Genomic DNA, 21,255 nt, shown 5'->3' with positions numbered 1-21,255 from the left:
TGTCAAGGAGTAGAATATTTGGCAGCAGATTTTAAGCAGAATAATCCACCTGTTGTTTACTGTGCTACAGCATATTCTGACAGTAATTGACTGGTGATATTGTGTATTTCATTTACGGTCAGTAACAATTGGATAACCAAACTTTGTTTTACCTTACACATTGCCCCTATCTTTGTGTATGATTTGTGGAATAATTCAGCAACACGTGGTGGAGTGGCTTGGATAACTTGTAGCTTATTGCTGTTCCATAATCAGATTGTCATGCCTTCATAAGAACTACAGCATAGTAAGAGCAGCACGTTCATTCATAAACAGTGTTTCCCAAATCCAGTCCTTAGGGTACCTAGCAGTGCATGTTTTCCATATCGCCTCACAATTATAATTAGTACCACCTGTGGATCAATTAAAATGTACGAGTCCGTAATGATACACCTTGTGCTCCAGCAAGTACTGTAGATATGGAAAACATGCACTTCTAGGGTACCCTTAGGTAATGGATTGGGAAAACCCTAGTCTAAGTGCGTAAATGTTCTGTGCAGTCAAGTGTTTATCATATCAATCTCAAGTGAGAAGCTTGCAGGGTATGTTTGACTTTCAGACGGCCTTGCCTTTATTTACCCGCTTTTCTAAGTTTCAGTAAATGTTTGTCTTGCAGTAGTTACTCACCTGGAGGACACACTGTTAAACTATTTGGTTTGGGCAGTCTCACCAGGTTTTCTGTTGCATGCAGGTGACATTTTTTTTATTTTGTTTTATTAGTCATATATTTGTTTGTCTTACTGTGTAGAATAGAATGTGTGCTGTTTCCCCTGTGCGGTGGGGAAAGTGATTTGATTTTACTATTGATTTCTTCTGCATTCTCTCAGGGATAGGCACTTGGCAAAGAGGTATCAATGATGTAGAGGGGCAAATGTAAGCTGTCATTGGCAGGATCCTCTCCTCTGTGTTATTTAGTTTGTGCTATACTGCAAAATATGTGCTGTCTGTGTACAGGCTAGGTAAGGCCACCATTTGATATTAATATGTAGCAAAGGTGTTTATAACTGAACTGAATTGTAGACATGAGCTAACTGGTGTTCTGTAATAGAGAAGGCACTGTGTGAGTGACAGCATGGCAAACTTGTCATGCAGAAATGCTCCTGCATAGGGTGTATTAATGCTCTATACTAGTGGGTCCCAAACTTGTTTGAATCAATAAGTAGTGATAAACTAATGATGACAGCTGCGGACATAAGAAGAGAAGGCGGGATAGGCTCTCACATGCAGAATACAGAGGCGAAGTCTCAGATTAGCATAAGGAAGTAAGCAGGCTGCATTGACCGCACAACAAAGCGGCAGCAGATGTGTCCATCTCAGAATCAGACCCACAATCACATCACATGGTCTTAATATATGTATGGAGGTTACGCTGAGAGTATTGGAGGGAAGAGGAATATTTTCATAATTGTTGAACCAATCTGTCAGATTACTATAGAAAAACCTATTTATCTGTTAAAGAAGGAACAATAATGTCCAGTACAGGAGCTGTGGGAGGAGCATGGGATGGCAGTTATCGCCTAGTTAGTGACCACCTGACTAAACATGAGGGTAGAGAAAGGCACTTCAAGTTCCAGTGATGCCTAGGAGAGAAAATATTAGACTGACCAACATTAGGAGACTATAGCAGTATACCAAAATGCAGTCATTTCTAGTTCTGTCTTCATGTAACTGAAAACTGTAAGGTTTCCACGTGGGGTAAGTTTTCGTCAGCTGAAATGTTTAGTACATCCCCAGATACCAATGAAATTTCATAGTTCAATTATCCGTAAAATTTCAATTTGGGGGCATTATCTTCATTATCTTACAATATTATGTACAAAGGGAGTCGTGTGTGAATCTTACATACAGGGTATAGTGGTGCATGCTAAAATAATAATATAATGACATTTTATTTAAAATAACTCGTATATATAAAGCACACATATATATGTATACTCTGTAAGTGAAGATGTTTTAATATGGGAAATGAGAATGTGTGATATTACTTTAGTAATGTGGTCACTGATGTGCAAATGCTTCACTGTTACAGGGGAGAGCACTACTAAGGTCAGTCCCTACGTTGCGGGAGGAGTGAGTGATGGCCAGTGGCATTCTGTTCAAGTACAATATTACAACAAGGTGAGTTACACTCATCTCTTTCCTCACAATGTGTGTTATGCTAGCCATACATCAAACCAACTTTTCTCCAACTTTCCAAACCTCCAACCGTCCAACTTGTCTGTCCAACAAAAACAGTGCTCCACACATCTAACCAACTTTTCATCAGTGCTCCACACATCTAACCAACTTTTCATCAGTGCTCCACACATCTAACCAACTTTTCATCAGTGCTCCACACATCTAACCAACTTTTCATCAGTGCTCCACACATCTAACCAACTTTTCATCAGTGCTCCACACATCTAACCAACTTTTCATCAGTGCTCCACACATCTAACCAACTTTTCATCAGTGCTCCACACATCTAACCAACTGTTCATCAGTGCTCCACACATCTAACCAACTTTTCATCAGTGCTCCACACATCTAACCAACTTTTCATCAGTGCTCCACACATCTAACCAACTTTTCATCAGTGCTCCACACATCCAACCAACTTTTCATCAGTGCTCCACACATCTAACCAACTTTTCATCAGTGCTCCACACATCTAACCAACTTTTCATCAGACCAACCAACTTTCCAACTTCTGTCCAACTTGTGATGTCACCTAAGTAGGCGGACAGTGTCAGTGAAACTGGGCAATTTTTTTTCACCATACATTTATTAAATTGACAAACAGCTCGCACCCACAAATAAGTGTGGCTGTATGTGGCACTCGCACTACCACCGGATTCACATATTTTTATTATAACCACCTACTTTCGAGCTGTTCACACCAAATTGGATTCCCCCTAAGAATGGTATTCTCACTGCAACTAAACACCATCCATTATTACTGTACATGTAAGCTCTCACGAGCAGAGCCCTCTCCCCTCATGTGCTTTTGCTTCTCTTACACTATGCTGTATTCTATACTCCCTTCGATGGCACCATAGTCTCTGTTTTCTGCCACCGTTACCTGTTCCAGTGTCAGGATTTGCTGGTGCAGCTATTGTTAAATACGTTGTACTTGTACTATATCATGTTGAACTGTATGTGCTGTTTCTTGTTCTGCTCATTTGTTTATGTACTCTGTAATGGGCGCTATATATATTATTATTATTATTATTATCCTTTATTTATATGGCGCCACAAGGGTTCCGCAGCGCCCGATTACAGAGTACAAATGCACATAAAAAACAGGAAAAGTGACTTACAGTTGAATACAATATAGGACAAGTACAGGGCAACTAAGCATAACTACATCAGTAAACAGAGAAGTTCCAGGTGGTCAAAAAACTGTGGGATCTGGGCAGTTGAGGATTATTAAAGTAAGAAAAGTATAAGCACATGAGGGAAGAGGGCCCTACTCGTGAGAGCTTACATTCTAAGGGGTATATATATATATATATACATATACATACATATATATATATATATATATAAAAAGAATAATATTATTATTATTAATAATAATATTATCTACATATTTTAGACTCATGGTTTGCTGCCAGGTGAGGGGAGGGGGGGCAGGGGACACAGTGCAAGCCACAGCCTGTTCATGCCGGGACGAAGGTAGATGCGTTGGGCTGCATGCTCAGTGTGGACCTACAGTATAGTGCTGCTACAGTAATACTTTGGAAGATGTTGGTCAGTATAGCCCTGTCTTGTCTCTGCGACATACTCCGTATTGACCTGCGGAGCAACTGAAGAGTACACTCTGTACTGATATACTATAAAGGGCACCCATTGCCTGTCAAAGGGAGGCAGTCAATTTCCCACCTGTTGGGATCCCGGCAGTCAGGATACTGATGCCAGAATCCCGACACCAGCTGAAATACCGGCGGTCGGAGTCCCGAACGCTAGCTGGTCACCCCTCTTGGGTGGTGGTCCACGCCACCACCCGGAGGGGAATATGTCCCTGGGGCGACCGACATGTGGCGAGTGCAGTGAGCCCGCGAGGGGACACGCTGCGCTCGCCACCGGGATCCCGGCTGTTGGTCTCCTGACTGCCGGGACCTCGTACTGATCCCCTGTCATGTCTCTGGGAGATGCTCAGTACTACCCTATAGTGCAGCTGATGAGAATGGTCAGTAATAAGTAACTCATAGACAGCATGGTCAGTGGGTGCCCTATATAATGAATTTGTACTGACTATAGTCATCAGCTGCTCTATAAGTCACTCCTGTGTAGGTACCACAGACAGGACAGTGCTGAATGTGTGCCATAGAGATATGAGGGGGGGGGGGGGGGGCAGATCCTAAGTCCTGTGCTCAGCCTCAGCCCGCAGCACCACTACTAGACCATCAGCGACTGTCGGGAACCCCAGGGGGGGCTGGTCAGCGCAGAGCCCTCTGCCACCGCACCCCCCCTCCCCGCAGAAACTTTGCACCAACTCCGGACTCTGGCTGGGATGCGCCCGTGGGGACTTGGTACAGTGAGAGGGGGGCATGAGAGAGCCCGGGGCCGCTGGCTGATGGCAGCGGTGATGGGCTGCTGCTTCATCTGCGGGGGAGGGGTGCCCCGGGGGCGTGAGGTCCGGCTGACAGTCCGGTGCCCGGGAGGGCTGCGCCTTCTTCCCCTTCCTGCAGCAGCAGAAGCCTGCACCCGGGACAGAGCCGCTGAGCCCGGGGGGCAGTGCGCCGTGTGTCAGCACTTCCTGGGGGCGGAGTGTGACTCCTTTGATGTCAGCCTGACCGCGCTGTGGAAGCTCATGTACTTGCTGAAGAGTGCAGTGAGGGTGCCCCAGGCTCACCCCCGGGACTGAAAACCCAACCGGTTCTGGAGGCTGCACCTTTCTCAGGTGTGCTGCTGGCATGGAGGGGCACCACATAGAGTTGCTGTAGAACAGGCACATTGGTGACAGAAATAGGCGGAAGTCTCCGCCTACTAATCGGCCAGTCGGAGGAAACTTTCCCCCTACGCTAGAACGATTAGTTGGGAAAATCAGACAGATTTGATTTTCCCAACTAGTTGAACAGACCGTTTCTGGACGTTTTTTAGAGTGTGGGAGCAAATGGCTGATAATCGTTTGCTCCCACACACTGCCAGATTATCTTTCCAACCAGCCAACTAGTTGGCTGGTTGGAAAGAAATCGTTCTGATGTATGGCCAGCATAAGATGCTAAACCACAGTGCTGTACAAAATGATCCATTATCTCTGGACTAGCAAGTATAGTTGGTTTACAAATCTGCTTGTTTTCAATGGATGCTAATAGGGAATTTCCTGAGCACCTATGTGGAGTGTGAAAAAAGAAACAAGCAAAGATACATAGCCATGCAGTGCCTTCACGATTGGCACTGCACAGCAGAGGTATCCCCCTAAAATTCTGTGTATTGGAATCATGGTTTTCCCCAGAATACCATGCATAAGCTCATTCTCCAAAAATCAGAGAATTTAAAGTTTGGGTGAAATTTCATAATTAAAACATTGATGCAGAAAATAACTGGGCTACGAGGTCCCTAATCTGGCAGGTCCTACAGCGTGCTCCTTCTGGCAGCGTGTTGTCTAGGGAGAGTGCACTGCCTGTAGGATAAATGCAGTTTGCATTACAGGAGTGAGGCAGGACCTGCTAAATCAGATGGAATACTGAACCCATTATACTGTAAGTCATTTTCTGCTTTAATGGTGAACTTACAGACAGTGGAGTGAATTTTGAGTCATGGATGGAATAATTTAATAGGAGATATAAGAATAATATGCTGTAAATGTTATTACAATTAACAAAGCTAAGTTACGCATGTAGGGCCTGAATCAGAGAGATAAGAATCTGACATGCAGGGGGGCACCCAGCACAGGCCTAGTCCGCTTCGCATGTCAAGCCCTAGCCCGCTTCCCCACACTGGTGCGAAAGCATCGCACAGTGGCGATGCTTTCGCATCCATCGAGTAGCTCCCTGCAGGTGGCTGCCCGCCATGTTTTGGGTCGCAGCGGCTGCGTGTGACATCACGCAGCCGTCGTGGCCCGCCCCAGCAATGGTTCGGACACGCCTGCTTTGTCCGGACTGCGCCCCCCCCCCCCCCCAATGGTGTTAAAACGACGCTGGCATGCCCCCTCCTGCCCCGCGACTGCCTCTGCCTGTCAGTCAGGCATATGCGATTGCAGCAGTGAGGTGCTTTCGCATCTCACCATGTGCGCACTACACACTGGGCTTCAGGGTGGATTGCTGCCGTTGCAGCAATCGGCTCTGAATTAGGCCTGTAGTTGGCTTAATGTGCTGTGCAATACTCATGTTACATGGAATTGCTGCTTTTCTATTTACAAAAACATGTAAAAATCAATTAATACCTATCATAAATATTGATGTATGATCTTTTGTATGTTGTCACAGCTTGCTTTAGAATATTTAGGTATATTTGCATTTGTTTTTTATTCAGTGTGATTTTATAGTTGGTAAATGTTTTGTTTCAATATCTGTAAATGCCCTGCCTTTATTTTAAGTGTGTAAAACTGCACTTTCTCACATCTGTGTACTCAGTGGCTGGTAATGTTTTTTTATGGCCATTCCTATGTATTATTCATGTGTACTCTTTTTTTATCTGTGTTGAGAGAACATTGTCCAGGAAATGTGACTCTAGACAGTGCAGGAGAAGTTACCTGCAGCAGATTTCTCCACCCTAGCGTAGGACCAATGTAATGTCGTAGATCTTTTCAGATAAACACTCTTTTTAAAATGATTGGCGGAAGAAACCAAGACCTTGTTCGACCTGTAGGCACAGAGAAATGTGGAAATGATGTCTCTGTGACACGCAGTAGGTGACGTTGATGTTGGCTGTGCATTTGATTTCTTGCTGAACAATGAGCTGAAAGCTAAGGTCTAGGATAATGCGGGAAAGGTGAACAAAAGGTGTGCTGGGACTCCTAAATAGGCCTCTCATGTTTCACTGGTGTATTATCAAGACATTGGCTGAATATAGTGTTACACCAGCACATATGGACGGGCCCGATAGTGTTTCAGGAATGTTCAGTCCCTGTTGTTTTACTGACATTTTTTTCTTGTTTCTTTATATTCCAGGTTAGTGGGCACCGGTCCCCAGTGATTTCAGTGCAGGCCCCTAGTTACATCTCTTTGTACTGGGTTTATAAATTAAACCGCAATATTCTTTGAAAATGAGCTTTTGCTAATTACTCTAAATATTTCTAATTCGTTTTAGGAGTGTGTGTTTCACTGTTGGGATGCAGGGTCATGATCTTTAAGTCTTTTGTCTTTTTTACAGGTGCTAAAAGAAATATATTCCTTTCACTAAAACATGTAACATTTATTGAAGAATTTTAATTACAGTGAAACTATATTAGTGTAGAGTTTCTGTTCTCCTTAATGGTGCTTGGAGAGAAATAAACCCTGTGGCTCTTGAGTACTTGGTTTATCATTTGTTTTAAACAAATAAACATTGGTATTATATTTAGTTTTACTATATGGAGCGCTGTTCATATAATTAACCACACCGAGCCATGTATGAATATAATAGGCCTTGTATGTTTGCCTGTGGCACATCAGAACAGATGTTGATGTGGAGTATGTAGTGTAGACCCACAATATATGACACCTGCCTACTACTATAATGAGTGTATATATGCATGTATATGTACTATGTATGTATATATTTTTTCTTATTCTTCATGCATCTGGCAGACTCAGGGTTAGGTTAGTAGCATGCCAGTTTTACGGAGGTATTTTTTTTTATTACCGACCGACAATAAATAGAAGTGAGATGAGAGCCTCACCTTACTTCATGCTGGTTACGGGTGGTCTTCAGTATGCCGGCGGTCGGTCTCCTGGCGACCAGCATACCGGCGCCGGGAGCCCGACAGCCGGCATACCGACACATTCTCCCTCGTGGGGGTCCACGACCCCCCTGGAGGGAGAATAAAATAGTGTGTAGCGTGGCGAGCGCAGCGAGCCCGCAAGGGGCTCATTTGCGCTCGGCACACTGTCGGTAAGCCGGCGGTCGGGCTCCCGGCGCCGGTATGCTGGTCGCCGGGAGCCCGGCCGCCGGCACATCGTAGTGAACCCCTGGTTACTGCCTTGTATGTGTGAATGTCATAGGGTCATTTTTTTTTTCATACTAGATTATTGTGCACAGATTCATAATAATATTGAAGTGAATACTGTGTTCACATTGCCTGCAGAGATCGCTGTTGTAACCAGTGATGGCTCCTACCTGTAATTCCTAAGGGGTCTCCTGCTCTATTCTCTGCTGCCCTGAAATGTGCTTCCGGCTTGAGCGTATGTGCGGGATGACGATCCTGCACATCTTTAGGAGCCAGATAGGGCTACAATTATAGCTCGGAAGTGGCTTACTATTGGAAGCACACTCTCTGCTAACTTCAGTCTGGACTGGGAGTCCCTTGGTCTGCCTGTCCAGGTATGACTAGCAAGGAGTGCTCTCAATGGGAAGTCACTGCCACTGCTGGGCAGTGTCTGTTGTTGGTGGATTTTACTGGGGTAAAATCAGCCATTGTTTCTTTCCAATTACTGTAGACCACTAATTGTAGCGTTATGTAGGATTATGTGTGTCAAAATACATTTTGGGTAGTTTAAAGTCTACTATATTAAGTTATCATGTATATGTAGGGGGTAGCAAGCACTGAAGTCTTGGGTTCAATACCCTGCAAGTCTGCATATGTGTAGAGTTTGCATGTTCTCCATGTGTTTGTGTGAGTTTTCTCCAGGAGCTTCGGGTTCCTACCACAATCAAAAAACATACTGGTAGGCTAATGTATATACATGTGTCCATGTGGTAGGGAATATACATTGGGGTCAATTCAATTTGCAGACAGTTGAATAGCGCCAGGAATTAGCTCCCGGCACTATTCAATACAGCGCCATGTGACACTTAATTGTCGGGAATTCTTCTCTCACCCCGGGGGGTGCGAGCAGAAATCCGACAAAAGTGCTGGCGCGAGGCTGATTCTGTCGGGAATCAGCATCGCGCCGGGCAGTTAAGTCAGAGAATGCCCGTTCTCCCAACAAATCAACCAGTTTAGTCTGGGAGAACGGGCATTCACCGACTTAACATGAGCAGAATTGAATAGCGACGGGAGCTAATTCCCGGCGCTATTCAACTGTCGGCAAATTAAATTGACCCCATTGTAAAATGCACTGAGGCAGGGACTAATGTGCATGGCTAAGTATTAATGTAAAGTATGTAAAGCACTGGAATATGCGTCCAACCTCCTAACCGTCCCAAATTCAACTGGACAGTCCTGGTTTTTAGACAGTATTACACAACAGGTCATGGCCAATGGACCCGAGATCACGCCTCTATCTAAAGTGTGCACGTAAAAAGTCCCGCTACCCTATATTCAGAAGTTGGGAGGTATGCTATATAAATAACTGTTAATAAATAAATTAATAAAATTAACCTTAAACTAGCTTTTACTTTGTGCGCTGTGTAAGAACCTGATGATAATAATAATAATAATAATAATAATAATAATAATAATAATTAGTGTTTAATGTAAGTGTGTATAGAGTAGCAGAAATAACTTTTTTCTCTTTTTCAGTAATTCTCCTTCTTTTTGAAGTGTGTTATGTTGAACTATTGTTGTGGTAATTCCATAGCAGATACATTACAAAGCTTTTGGAAGAAAAGCGAGTCCTATTTAGGCACACTAGGTGTCTCACTGGGGTCACCGATCTGTTTTTAATGGTTTTTACTCCACAAACTCTATTTTGACATTGACTTGCACATAGGAAAATGAAAGAAAACAATGCCCAGATGTTTCATTTCCAGTTTATGTATCCAGAGTAGTCATCCTCTTAACTTAAACATGGCAAAGTATATCTATAGCTAAGTGAAAAATTCCTTTGTAGTAGAAAATCAGTGATGCAGCAAAGTGTACAAAGAAGTGACCAATTGCAAGTAATTCATTGACCTGAATCCTAAGAGGCCTCACATATTTAATTCACTTTACTGCTCAAGTGCCTACTGAGTTATTGTGTGCATCAGGAATATGCACTACAAAGGAGATCTGTGCGGGCGCTTGGGGTGACTTCCTGAGATTGCTAATGATAGTGTATTAGCTCATTGCTCTTTGTATACATGTAAATAACACAGGACATATGAGCTTCCCTCTGCAGGAATACGACGAGGACACTCATTTTTATGTTAAGCGAGACCGCAGTATTGAGTGAGGTCACTAGCAGTAAAAACATTATATATGTGTAGAGGCGCTTTTAATTTATTTCTATGTAATTCTGGACATTATGTGGATGCCAGCAAGCTTTACATAGAAAAGAAATACCAGTCTGCAGTCTTGCTCTGTTTTGATTTCAGATTAGTATAGCAATTTATCTCCATAAACACTTGTGATCCTTATATGGTACGTACCTTTTCTTGGGTTATTGAGACTACTATGACGGATTGCCTTACATAGGCCGTTGGCTTTACAAGCATCCCACAAGGATCCTGCATATAGAACAGTATTGTCATTAAGACTTGCTGCTGTTTATGCTATAGACTTGTCTGCTTTCTTATTACTTTCACATTGTACATTCAATACACTCTTTTAAATGATGTTGTACTGTAGCAGCATTGAAGGTATACATTTATCTGCTACACCAATGCCCAGTTCTTTGTATCTGGAAGATATAAATATAATCCTTTTCATAATTACCCATTATATATTTAGTAGAGGTAGTCCTCCTGTTAGACTGTAGTGAAACATAACCATGAGAAAGTGTCATGTGAGTTTTTATTTTATTTTAATCCAGAACAGAATAATGTAGTCATTTTAGCCAGGTTGTTGCTAATTAAAGGCAATTCATTAATTGATCATTTGGGTGTTAATACCTGTGTATAAAAGCAGAGTTCTCTGGATGTTTGAAACAGAATAAGAAAAACGTTAATTGTAACTAAAGCACAGTACAGTGCCTTGCTAAAGTATTCACCCCCCTTGGCTTTTTACCTATTTAGTTACATTACAACCTGTAACTGAAAAAAACAAATTTTAATCTGCATTTTATGTGATGGATATGCACAAAATAGTCCAAGTTGGTGAAGTGAAATGAGAAAAATGTATATAAGTTTTTTTTATAAATACAATTTTGAAAATTGGCATGTGCATATGTATTCACCCCCTTTGCTATGAAGCCCCTCAAAAGTTCTGGTGCAACCAGTTACCTTCAGATGTCACATAATTGGTGAAATAAAGTCCACCTGTGTGCAGTAAGTGTCACATGACCTGTCAGTATAAACACATCTTTTCAGAAAGGCCCCAGAGTCTGCAACACCACTAAGCAGGAGGCATCACACCATGAAGACCAAGGAGCTCCCCAAACAAGTCAGGGACAAAGTTGTTGAGAAGTACAAGTCAGGGTTGGGTTATAAAAAAAAATATCCAAATCTTGGATGATTCCCCGGAGCACCATCAAATCCATCATCTTCAAATGGAAAGAACATGGTACCACAATAAACCTGCCAAGAGAGGGCCAGCCACCAAGACTCACAGACCGGGCACGGAGGGCATTAATCAGAGAGGCAGCACAGAGACCAAAGGTAACCCCGAAAGAGCTGCAGAGCTCCACAGCAGAGACTGGTGTATCTGCGCATGTGACCAGAATAAGCTGTACACTCCATAGAGCTTGACTTTATGGAAGAGTGGCCAGATAAAAGCCATTACTTAGTGTTAAAAATAAGAAGGCACGTTTTGAGTTTGCCAAAAAGGCATGTGGATGACTCCCCAAATGTATGGAGGAAAGTGCTCTAGTCAGATGGGACTAAAAGTGAACTTTTCGGCCACCAAGGAAAACGCTATGTCTGGCGCAAACCCAACACATCCCATCACCCCACGAACACCATCCCCGCAGTGAAACATGGTGGTGGCAGATTCATGCTGTGGGGATGTTTTTCAGCAGCAGGGACTGGGAAACTGTTTTGAGTTGAGGGAAAGATGGATGGTGCTAAATACAGTGATATCTTAAGCAAAACCTGTTTCAGTATGCCTGTGATTTGAGACTGGGATGGAGGTTCACCTCCCAGCAGGACAATGACCCGAAGCATACTGCTAAAGCAACACTCGAGTGGTTTAAGGGGAAACATTTAAATGTGTTGGAATGGCCTAGTCAAAGCCCAGATCTTAATCCAATAGAGAATCTGTGGTCACACTTGAAGATTGCTGTTCACAAGCGGAAACCATCCAACATGAAGGAGCTGTAGCAGTTTTGCCTTGAGGAATGGGCAAAACTCCCAGTGGCAAGAAGTGGCAAGCTCATAGAGACTTATCTAAAGCGACTTGCAGCTGTAATTGCCGCAAAAGGTGGCTCTACAAAGTACTGACTTTAGGGGGGTGAATAGTTATGCACACGGAAGTTTTGTGTTATTTTGTCCTATTTGTTGTTTGCTTCACAATAAAAAAAAAACATCTTCAAAGTTGTAGCCATGTTCTGTGAATGAAATGATGCAAACCTTCAAACAATCCATTTTAATTCCAGGTTGTGAGGCAACAAAACATGAAAAATGCAAAGGGGGGTGAATACTTTAGCGAGGAAATGTATGTAGCAAGGAAAATAATAAAACCCCCATACATCAGACTGCTGCTTTCAAGATTGAGGTGCTGACCCTCATAAACAATACAAATGAGGAAGCACTGAATGGGTGTGGGTAAGTTTTTAATCAATAGAAATGAATAAATAAATACAATCAGATAGATTAAGAAAAACAAGGCACATGTACATAAGTACAAAATCAACAGCTGATAAAATAAGAAATTATTTAGGGAAAGATTGATCCATTTTATCTTTCCCAAATTGATTAATGTTTTATAATTGACAGCAAGCTATTAAGCAGTGATGAAGTACAGGAAAAACCCAAATGTCTTGCTGAAAGAAACCACCATTATGATGGCATAGTGAAGGTACTGGCCTGATTTAGCAGTGGACTAGGCCACGGCAGCATTTTTTGCCGCAGTTGCATCGTTATACTATTCGTGACTACTAAAATTGTCAACATGGTGCCACTCGTATTTAAAACATAAGCCATTTGTGTACTTCAGTGACACTGTGTCTACCTCCGAATTAGGCCCAGGATGTGCAGATCACAGTTCTGATTTCAGAAGTGATAAGATGTAGGCAATCTTATGCTGCTTTCAGATCGCAAATGCCGGATCCCACCCGGTAAGAGAAACGTGTCCTTACCGGGTGGGATCCGGCATTTGCGCTCCTCTGCTGGCTTTCCGACCCGGCAATATACCGGGTCGGTTGCCATAGCAGCGGGGGGTGCAGCAGCAGCAGGGGCGGGGTGGAGGCGGCGCTGGGAGATGAGCTCATCTCCTGCGCCGCCTCTCCCTATGCTGTGAATGGGAGCCGTGTCGCATCGGAACGGCTCCCATTCACACTGCACCTGACCCGGTATTCAACCCGGTAATAACCCTTCTTTTTTACCGGGTTGAATTACCGGGTCAGGCGACCCGCTAATTCAGCAAAGGAGCTTTCACATCGCACACTGACCCGTTTCGACACGGCAATATGCTGTGTCGATACCGGGTTATTTGTGCGATGTGAAAGGGGTATAAGAAAGGGCTGTTGTATTCCAGACTGCAGTACCATACAATCCCCAAACAAAAAGGCATAGCAGACAGTACTACAAAAGCTGAGGAACTATGTTTTGTCACAGATATTCCAACAACATACTGGGGGTGAAGCAATTCTGACGACCTGCTGACTACAGAGACACCACATACAAAGAGTGGGATGGTAGAATGCGCATGCTGCTACATGTTTAGCGTATTTGGTAGCAAGACTTGTGTACATGGTCCAAGTGGGAAGCTCATGGTAAAGAATTCTGGTAGCCTTCAATGAGATCTAAAAGCATTACATAATTCTGCACCACAGAAGCTTGATGATTGCTGACTAACCAATACAATATTGTTGTCAAAGTTCTCAAGTAGTATATCCTCAGCAACAGCCTCAATAAGAAACACAGAAAAATTAACAAATTATATAAAAATTAAATTAAGCGATCCAGCTATGACAGGAAGTAGTGCCAAATCTACCTTTAGGTTATATGGTCCACAGGATGGAATTAGAACATTTCAGGCAAGTGCCGATCAACATGGTCTGAGAAGCACCATATAACCCAGGCGGTATCCGGTCAATTGGTCAGCAGACATATGGTTGACATGGGCGACAGGTTCAAATGGTCATGACAAGTGTCGACACACCATATTGTCGACACAAGATGAAAAAAATTGCATTTGTTTCAACTCTTTCATTCTCTATCATCCACGTTGACTACAATTGAGAATCGCAACCTGCAGCATGGTGAGCAAAGCGGTACACTAATTTGGGGTTTCATGTGCTGAAACCTACAAATCGACACCCCAAAACTATAAAAAACCTGTATTAACCTTTTTATGTGTTGACTATTTCCATGTCAACCTTTTGCTTGTGTTGACCTTTTACCCATGTTGACCTTGTGTATGTCGACCATTTGGTGTCAACCTCTTCACTGTCGACCTATTTGGTGTCTACCTGTGTATACCTGAGAAGTAGATTAAATCTGCTCATTAAATAATTAAATCTTTTAACCAACGCCAGACCTGGAACTCAAGCCGGGACTTGCATGTTCAGTAGTTGTCCAGTTGTGGACTTTGTACCTCATCCACAAGCTCTATTTGACCTAATTTTTTTTTAAATGCACTTGCATATCTTTTTGCAGTGTATGCAAATGCTGCGGGAGTCGTATGGTGTAAATAGACTCCTCCTGCTGGTTTCTCTGATACGCTGCTGTGCACATTGACGCAGCATCAGATCATCTGTGTGAACATCTGCCATCTGAGTAACCTGTCTGGTGAAATCACACTGCTAAAGCCAGTGAACTTGCATACTCAAAACCCTGGTGTATGTTTTGCAAGCTGATGATAGTGACAGCCAAAGGCCACGTCTGTTTTGTCAAAAGCTTCTAAGTCACACTCATGAATGTAAATTAAGTTGAAGTGTTGAAAGTTTGGTATAATATAAAATCTTTTATTTTACAAAAAAAAAATATATATTTCCAACTCTGTTGGGTAAGGGGAAGGCCGCCCATATGCTTTTGTGTTGTTTAGAAAATTTTATATGTGCCTCTGTGATTAGCACCTCACGTGCTCCAATCGAACTGGGTACTTATCTACACTCCAGCCATTTACTGTAATGTGTTTGCATTGTGTTCTGTGATTTGTACCATCTTTTGCACCTACTGTGGCGTCACACCTGCTGTCGTATTCTTTACACATCTGGCTGCATTTCGAACTTGTTGCCAACTCAGAATATGTAGTAAAATGCACTGTTTTTTCCCAGACACTTTTGTGATGACGTTTCTATTGAACTCTGAAAAGACTCTATGGGGAACGCTTCATCTGGTTTTCCCCGCGGCTACCACTGGGGGGCACAAGATGGAGCATTTCAATTGTTGCTCCATTTAGATGTTCGGTAGCTGTGGGGATGACATTTCTTCTCACAGCCTCCTGAGGTGCGAAAAGAAATGTGCGCTAAATCGGCACTTTGGGCGTCTGAACGGGAGTTTGGTCACCCAAAGCTAGATTTTAGACGGGTTTAGGGGTATATGCAATTGCGGTCGAATTCCCGAAATTGTCGAATTTCGGGTCATTTTCGACCAAAAAAAAAAAACGCCTATGCAATTCAGTTCTTTCCGACCAAAAAACGGACTTTCAAAATTCGACTTTTTGAAATTCGAATTTTTGCAAATTCGACTTTTCTGCAATGATACAAGTGCTGCAATTCGACCAAAGCATATTCAATTCAAGTTTGGAAATTCGACAGCAGTGCTTTTAGACAGCAAATTCGTCATTTTCAATCCGCCACACTTTGGAGGGTGAAAACAAATAAAAAATTTTTAAACATGTTTTTTTTTGTGTTTTTTTTTGGGGGAATAGCAGATCTATTTATATTAGAAGGGATTAGGTACTTTTTTTTTTTTTTTTTGGAGGCACAAATATTATTTATATATTTTTTAAAATATTATTATTATTTTTTTTTTTTTTATGCTGGAACGGTGAAATCATAAAAAAAAATGGCGTGGGGTTCCCCCTCCAAAGCATAACCAGCCTCGGGCTCTTCGAGCTGGTCCTGGTTCTAAAAATGCGGGGGAAAAATTGACAGGGGATCCCCCGTATTTTTAAAACCAGCACCGGGCTCTGCGCCTGGTGCTGGTGCCAAAAATACGGGGGACAAAAAGAGTAGGGGTCCCCCGTATTTTTAACACCAGCATCGGGCTCCACTAGCTGGACAGATAATGTCACAGCCGGGGGTCACTTTTATGCCGTACCCTGCGGCCGTGGCATTAAATATCCAACTAGTCACCCCTGGCCGGGGTACCCTGGGGGAGTGGGGACCCCTTCAATCAAGGGGTCCCCCCCCCCAGCCACCCAAGGGCCAGGGGTGAAGCCCGAGGCTGTCCCCCCCCATCCAATGGGCTGCGGATGGGGGGGCTGATAGCCTTTTGTGATAATAAAAAGATATTGTTTTTCCAGTAGTACTACAAGTCCCAGCAAGCCTCCCCCGCAAGCTGGTACTTGGAGAACCACAAGTAACAGCATGCGGGAGAAAATCGGGCCCGCTGGTACCTGTAGTACTACTGGGAAAAAAATACCCAAATAAAAACAGGACACACACACCGTCGACAGTAAAACTTTATTTCATACGTCGACACACACATACTTACCTATGTTCACACGCCGACATCGGTCCTCTTCTCCATGTAGAATCCACGGATACCTGAAAAGAAAAGATCAATATACTCACCCCAGCCATGGTCCAGAGATAAATCCACGTACTTGGCAAAAAAACAAACCGAACACCCGCTCCATGCCGGACTGAAAGGGGTCCCATGCTGACACATGGGACACCTTTCCACGAATGAGACCTGTCAGTGACAGCTGTCACAGAAAGGTCTCTAAGCCAATCAGGAAGCGCAACTTCGTTGCGCTCACCTGATTGGCTGTGCGCTGTCTGTACTGTGACAGCACATCGCAAAGCCGCTCCATTACTTTCAATGGTGGGAACTTAGCGGCTAGCGGTAAGGTCACCCGCCGGTCAGCGGCTGACCGGCGGGTGACCCCACCGCTAGCCGCTAAGTTCCCACCATTGAAAGTAATGGAGCGGCTTTGCGATGTGCTGTCACAGTACAGACAGCGCACAGCCAATCAGGTGAGCGCCACGGAAGTAGCGCTTCCTGATTGGCTGAAGGGACTTCAGTGACAGGAGTCACATGATGTCCCGGCATTCGGGAGAAAGGGGTCTGATGTGAAAGCATTGGACCCCTTTCAGTCCGGTATGGAGCGGGTATTTGCGTGTTTTTTTTTTTTTACAAGTACGTGGATTTATCTCTCTGGACGTGGATTTATCTCTGGACGCAGGAAGGTGAGTATCATTTTTTCACAGGTACCCTCGGATCGTCGGAGACCGTGGCAGTCGGCGTGTCAACATAGGTAAGTATGTGTGTGTCGGTAGTGTGTAATAAAGTTTTACTTGTCACGTTGTCTGTGTCCTGTTTTTATTTGGGTATTTTTTCCCCAGTAGTACTACAGGTACCAGCGGGCCCGTTTTTCTCCCGCATGCTGGTACTTGTGGTTCTCCAAGTACCAGCTTGCGGGGGAGGCTTGCTGGGACTTGTAGTACTACTGGAAAAAACAATATCTTTTTATTATCACAAAAGGCTATCAGCCCCCCCATCCGCAGCCCATTGGATGGGGGGGGACAGCCTCGGGCTTCACCCCTGGCCCTTGGGTGGCTGGGGGGGGGGGGACCCCTTGATTGAAGGGGTCCCCACTCCCCCAGGGTACCCCGGCCAGGGGTGACTAGTTGGATATTTAATGCCACGGCCGCAGGGCACGGCATAAAAGTGACCCCCGGCTGTGGCATTATCTGTCCAGCTAGTGGAGCCCGATGCTGGTGTTAAAAATACGGGGGACCCCTACTCTTTTTGTCCCCCGTATTTTTGGCAGCAGTACCAGGCGCAGAGCCCGGTGCTGGTTTTAAAAATACGGGGGATCCCTGGCCAATTTTTCCCCGGATTTTTAGAACCAGGACCAGCTCGATGAGCCCGAGGCTGGTTATGCTTTGGAGGGGGGACCCCACGCCATTTTTTTTCCGGGTTTTTCCCGTTTTTTCCCGTTTTTTAAAATCGCGGCAAAATCCGCCAAATCGGACGATTTTCGCCCGCGACTCTGGCGAATCCGTTTTTCATTGAATATGGTGAATTCCGGAAGCCACCTTCCGGAATTCACCTGTCGAATTGAGTCGAATTTAAAAACGGCGATAATTTGCCGCGATTCGCCGTGAATTGCATATACCCCTTAGCCATTTAACACGGATAAACTCTGTTTAGTAACGAAATGCATGGACACCCAAAGAACAACTGAATTGTGACAACCCAAAACAATTGAATCTGCCCCCCATGGGTTGTATTTACTAAAGTGTGGGTTTTTAGACGTGGGGATGTTGCCCATAGCAGCTAATTGGATTTTACTCATCATTTATTTAGCAACTTCTAGAAGATAATAGCTGTAATCCGGTTGGTTGCTATGGGCAACATCTCCTAAAAACCCGCACTTTAGTAAATATACCTCTGTGTGGGTAAGATGTACTATGCTTTGGAGAGTGATAAAGTGTAGAGAGATAAAGTACCACCCAATCAGCTCCTAACTGCCATGTTACAGGCTGCCATGTAGGATGTTCTCTAAATTGAACCATCAACACAGTGTCCTAAATGATCTGCTGCTGCTAACAGCTGTGTGATGCACTAGTGAGTAATAAAATGCTTATTGATAATTAACACACTTTTTTCTCTAACGTCCTAGTGGATGCTGGGGACTCCGTAAGGACCATGGGGAATAGACGGGCTCCGCAGGAGACATGGGCACTTTAAGAAAGAATTTAGATTCTGGTGTGCTCTGGCTCCTCCCTCTATGTCCCTCCTCCAGACCTCAGTTTGAATCTGTGCCCGGACGAGCTGGGTGCTACTTAATGAGCTCTCCTGAGCTTGCTATAAGAAAGTATTTTGTTATGTTTTTTATTTTCAGGGAGCTCTGCTGGCAACAGTCTCCCTGCATCGTGGGACTGAGGGGAGAGAAGCAGCCCTACTCTCTGAAGATAGGTCCTGCTTCTTAGGCTACTGGACACCATTAGCTCCAGAGGGATCGTACACAGAATCTCACCCTTTGTCGTCCGATCCCGGAACCGCGCCGCCGTCCCCCCCGCAGAGCCGGAAGACAGAAGCCGGGTGAAAGAAGCAAGAAGACTTCGAAATCGGCGGCAGAAGACTTCAGTCTTCATATGAGGTAGCGCACAGCACTGCAGCTGTGCGCCATTGCTCCCACACTACACCCACATACTCCGGTCACTGTAAGGGTGCAGGGCGCAGGGGGGGGGGCGCCCTGGGCAGCAATTAGAGACCTCTTTGGCAAAAGTTTGCATAATATACAGTTGGGCACTGTATATATGTATGAGCCCCCGCCAAAATTGTACATGAAAGCGGGACAGAAGCCCGCCGTCGAGGGGGCGGGGCTTCTTCCTCAGCACTCACCAGTGCCATGTTTTTTCTCCACAGCACAGCTGAGAGGAAGCTCCCCAGTCTCTCCCCTGCAGTTACACGGTAGAAGAGGGTACAAAGAGAGGGGGGGCACATAATTAGGCGCAAAAATCAATATAAACAGCAGCTACTGGGTTAACATTAAGTTACTGTGTTATTCCTGGGTTAATAGCGCTGGGGTGTGTGCTGGCATACTCTCTCTCTGTCTCTCCAAAGGGCCTTATGGGGGAATTGTCTTCAGATGAGCATTCCCTGAGTGTGTGGTGTGTCGGTACGTGTGTGTCGACATGTCTGAGGTAAAAGGCTCCCCTAAGGAGGAGATGGAGCAAATATGTGTGTGAGATGGTGTCTCCGTCGACAACGCCGACACCTGTTTGGATATGTGTAATTAAGTGCTAAGGTGAATTTATGGCACAAAAGATTAGAGAACAGACAGGGAATCTACCCATATCTGTCCCTATGTCGCAGAGACCTTCACAGTCTCTCAATGCTCACTATCCAAAATAATAGACACTGATATCGACACGGAGTCTGACTCCAGTGTCGACTACGATAATGCAAAGTTACAGCCAAAATGGCAGGAAAGTATTCAATATATGATTATTGTAATAAAAGATGATTTGCATATCACTGATGACTCATCTGTCCCTGACACAAGGGTACACATGTTTAAGGGGAAGAAAGCTGAGGTAAATTTCCCTCCTCTCATGATGAAAAAGAGCGGGAATCTCCAGACAAGAGACTGCAGTTTCCCACAAAGAATTCTCAGGCAGTATCCTTTCCCCACTAGGGCCAGGATATGATGGGAATCTTCCCCTAGGGTGTCACGTTTGCCCAAAAGGTAGCCCTGACGTAACAGCTATTCTCAGGGATCCTGCAGATAGCGTGTACATTCTGGTACACTACTCAGACCGGCGATTGTGTCGGCATGGGTTTATAGCGCTGTGGCAGCGTGGACAGGTACCTTATCAGCAGAGATTGAGACCCTAGTATGTATATATATATATATATATATATATATATATATGTATATATAGAGATATATATATATATTTCTCTATCGTCCTAAGTGGATGCTGGGGTTCCTGAAAGGACCATGGGGAATAGCGGCTCCGCAGGAGACAGGGCACAAAAAAGTAAAGCTTTACTAGGTCAGGTGGTGTGCACTGGCTCCTCCCCCCATGACCCTCCTCCAGACTCCAGTTAGATTTTGTGCCCGAACGAGAAGGGTGCAATCTAGGTGGCTCTCCTAAAGAGCTGCTTAGAGAAAGTTTAGTTTAGGTTTTTTTCTTTACAGTGAGTCCTGCTGGCAACAGGATCACTGCAACGTGGGACTTAGGGGGAAAGTAGTAAACTCACCTGCATGCAGAGTGGATTTGCTGCTTGGCTACTGGACACCATTAGCTCCAGAGGGATCGAACACAGGCCCAGCCGTGGAGTCCGGTCCCGGAGCCGCGCCGCCGACCCCCTTGCAGATGCTGAAGCGTGAAGAGGTCCGGAAACCGGCGGCTGAAGACTCCTCAGTCTTCATAAGGTAGCGCACAGCACTGCAGCTGTGCGCCATTTTCCTCTCAGCACACTTCACTGGGCAGTCACTGAGGG

The 21,255-nt window shown here is 44.5% G+C and overlaps 1 protein-coding gene across 4 annotated transcripts in view; it reads left to right on the top strand.

Annotated features, from left to right (window-relative positions):
• Positions 1–21,255, top strand: part of CELSR1 (cadherin EGF LAG seven-pass G-type receptor 1) — a 318,308-nt gene that overhangs the window by 191,773 nt on the left and 105,280 nt on the right. For all 4 annotated transcript variants that reach the window (XM_063927112.1, XM_063927111.1, XM_063927109.1 and 1 more), the window contains exon 5: positions 2,069–2,157. In XM_063927112.1, coding sequence (XP_063783182.1) covers positions 2,069–2,157 — 89 coding nt within the window. The remainder of the gene's footprint in view (positions 1–2,068; positions 2,158–21,255) is intronic.

Source organism: Pseudophryne corroboree, chromosome 6 (genome assembly GCF_028390025.1).
Source record: "Pseudophryne corroboree isolate aPseCor3 chromosome 6, aPseCor3.hap2, whole genome shotgun sequence".
Lineage (NCBI taxonomy): Eukaryota > Metazoa > Chordata > Amphibia > Anura > Myobatrachidae > Pseudophryne > Pseudophryne corroboree.
Note: the sequence above shows the minus strand (reverse complement) of the source record. Positions and strands in the feature narration are given on the sequence as shown.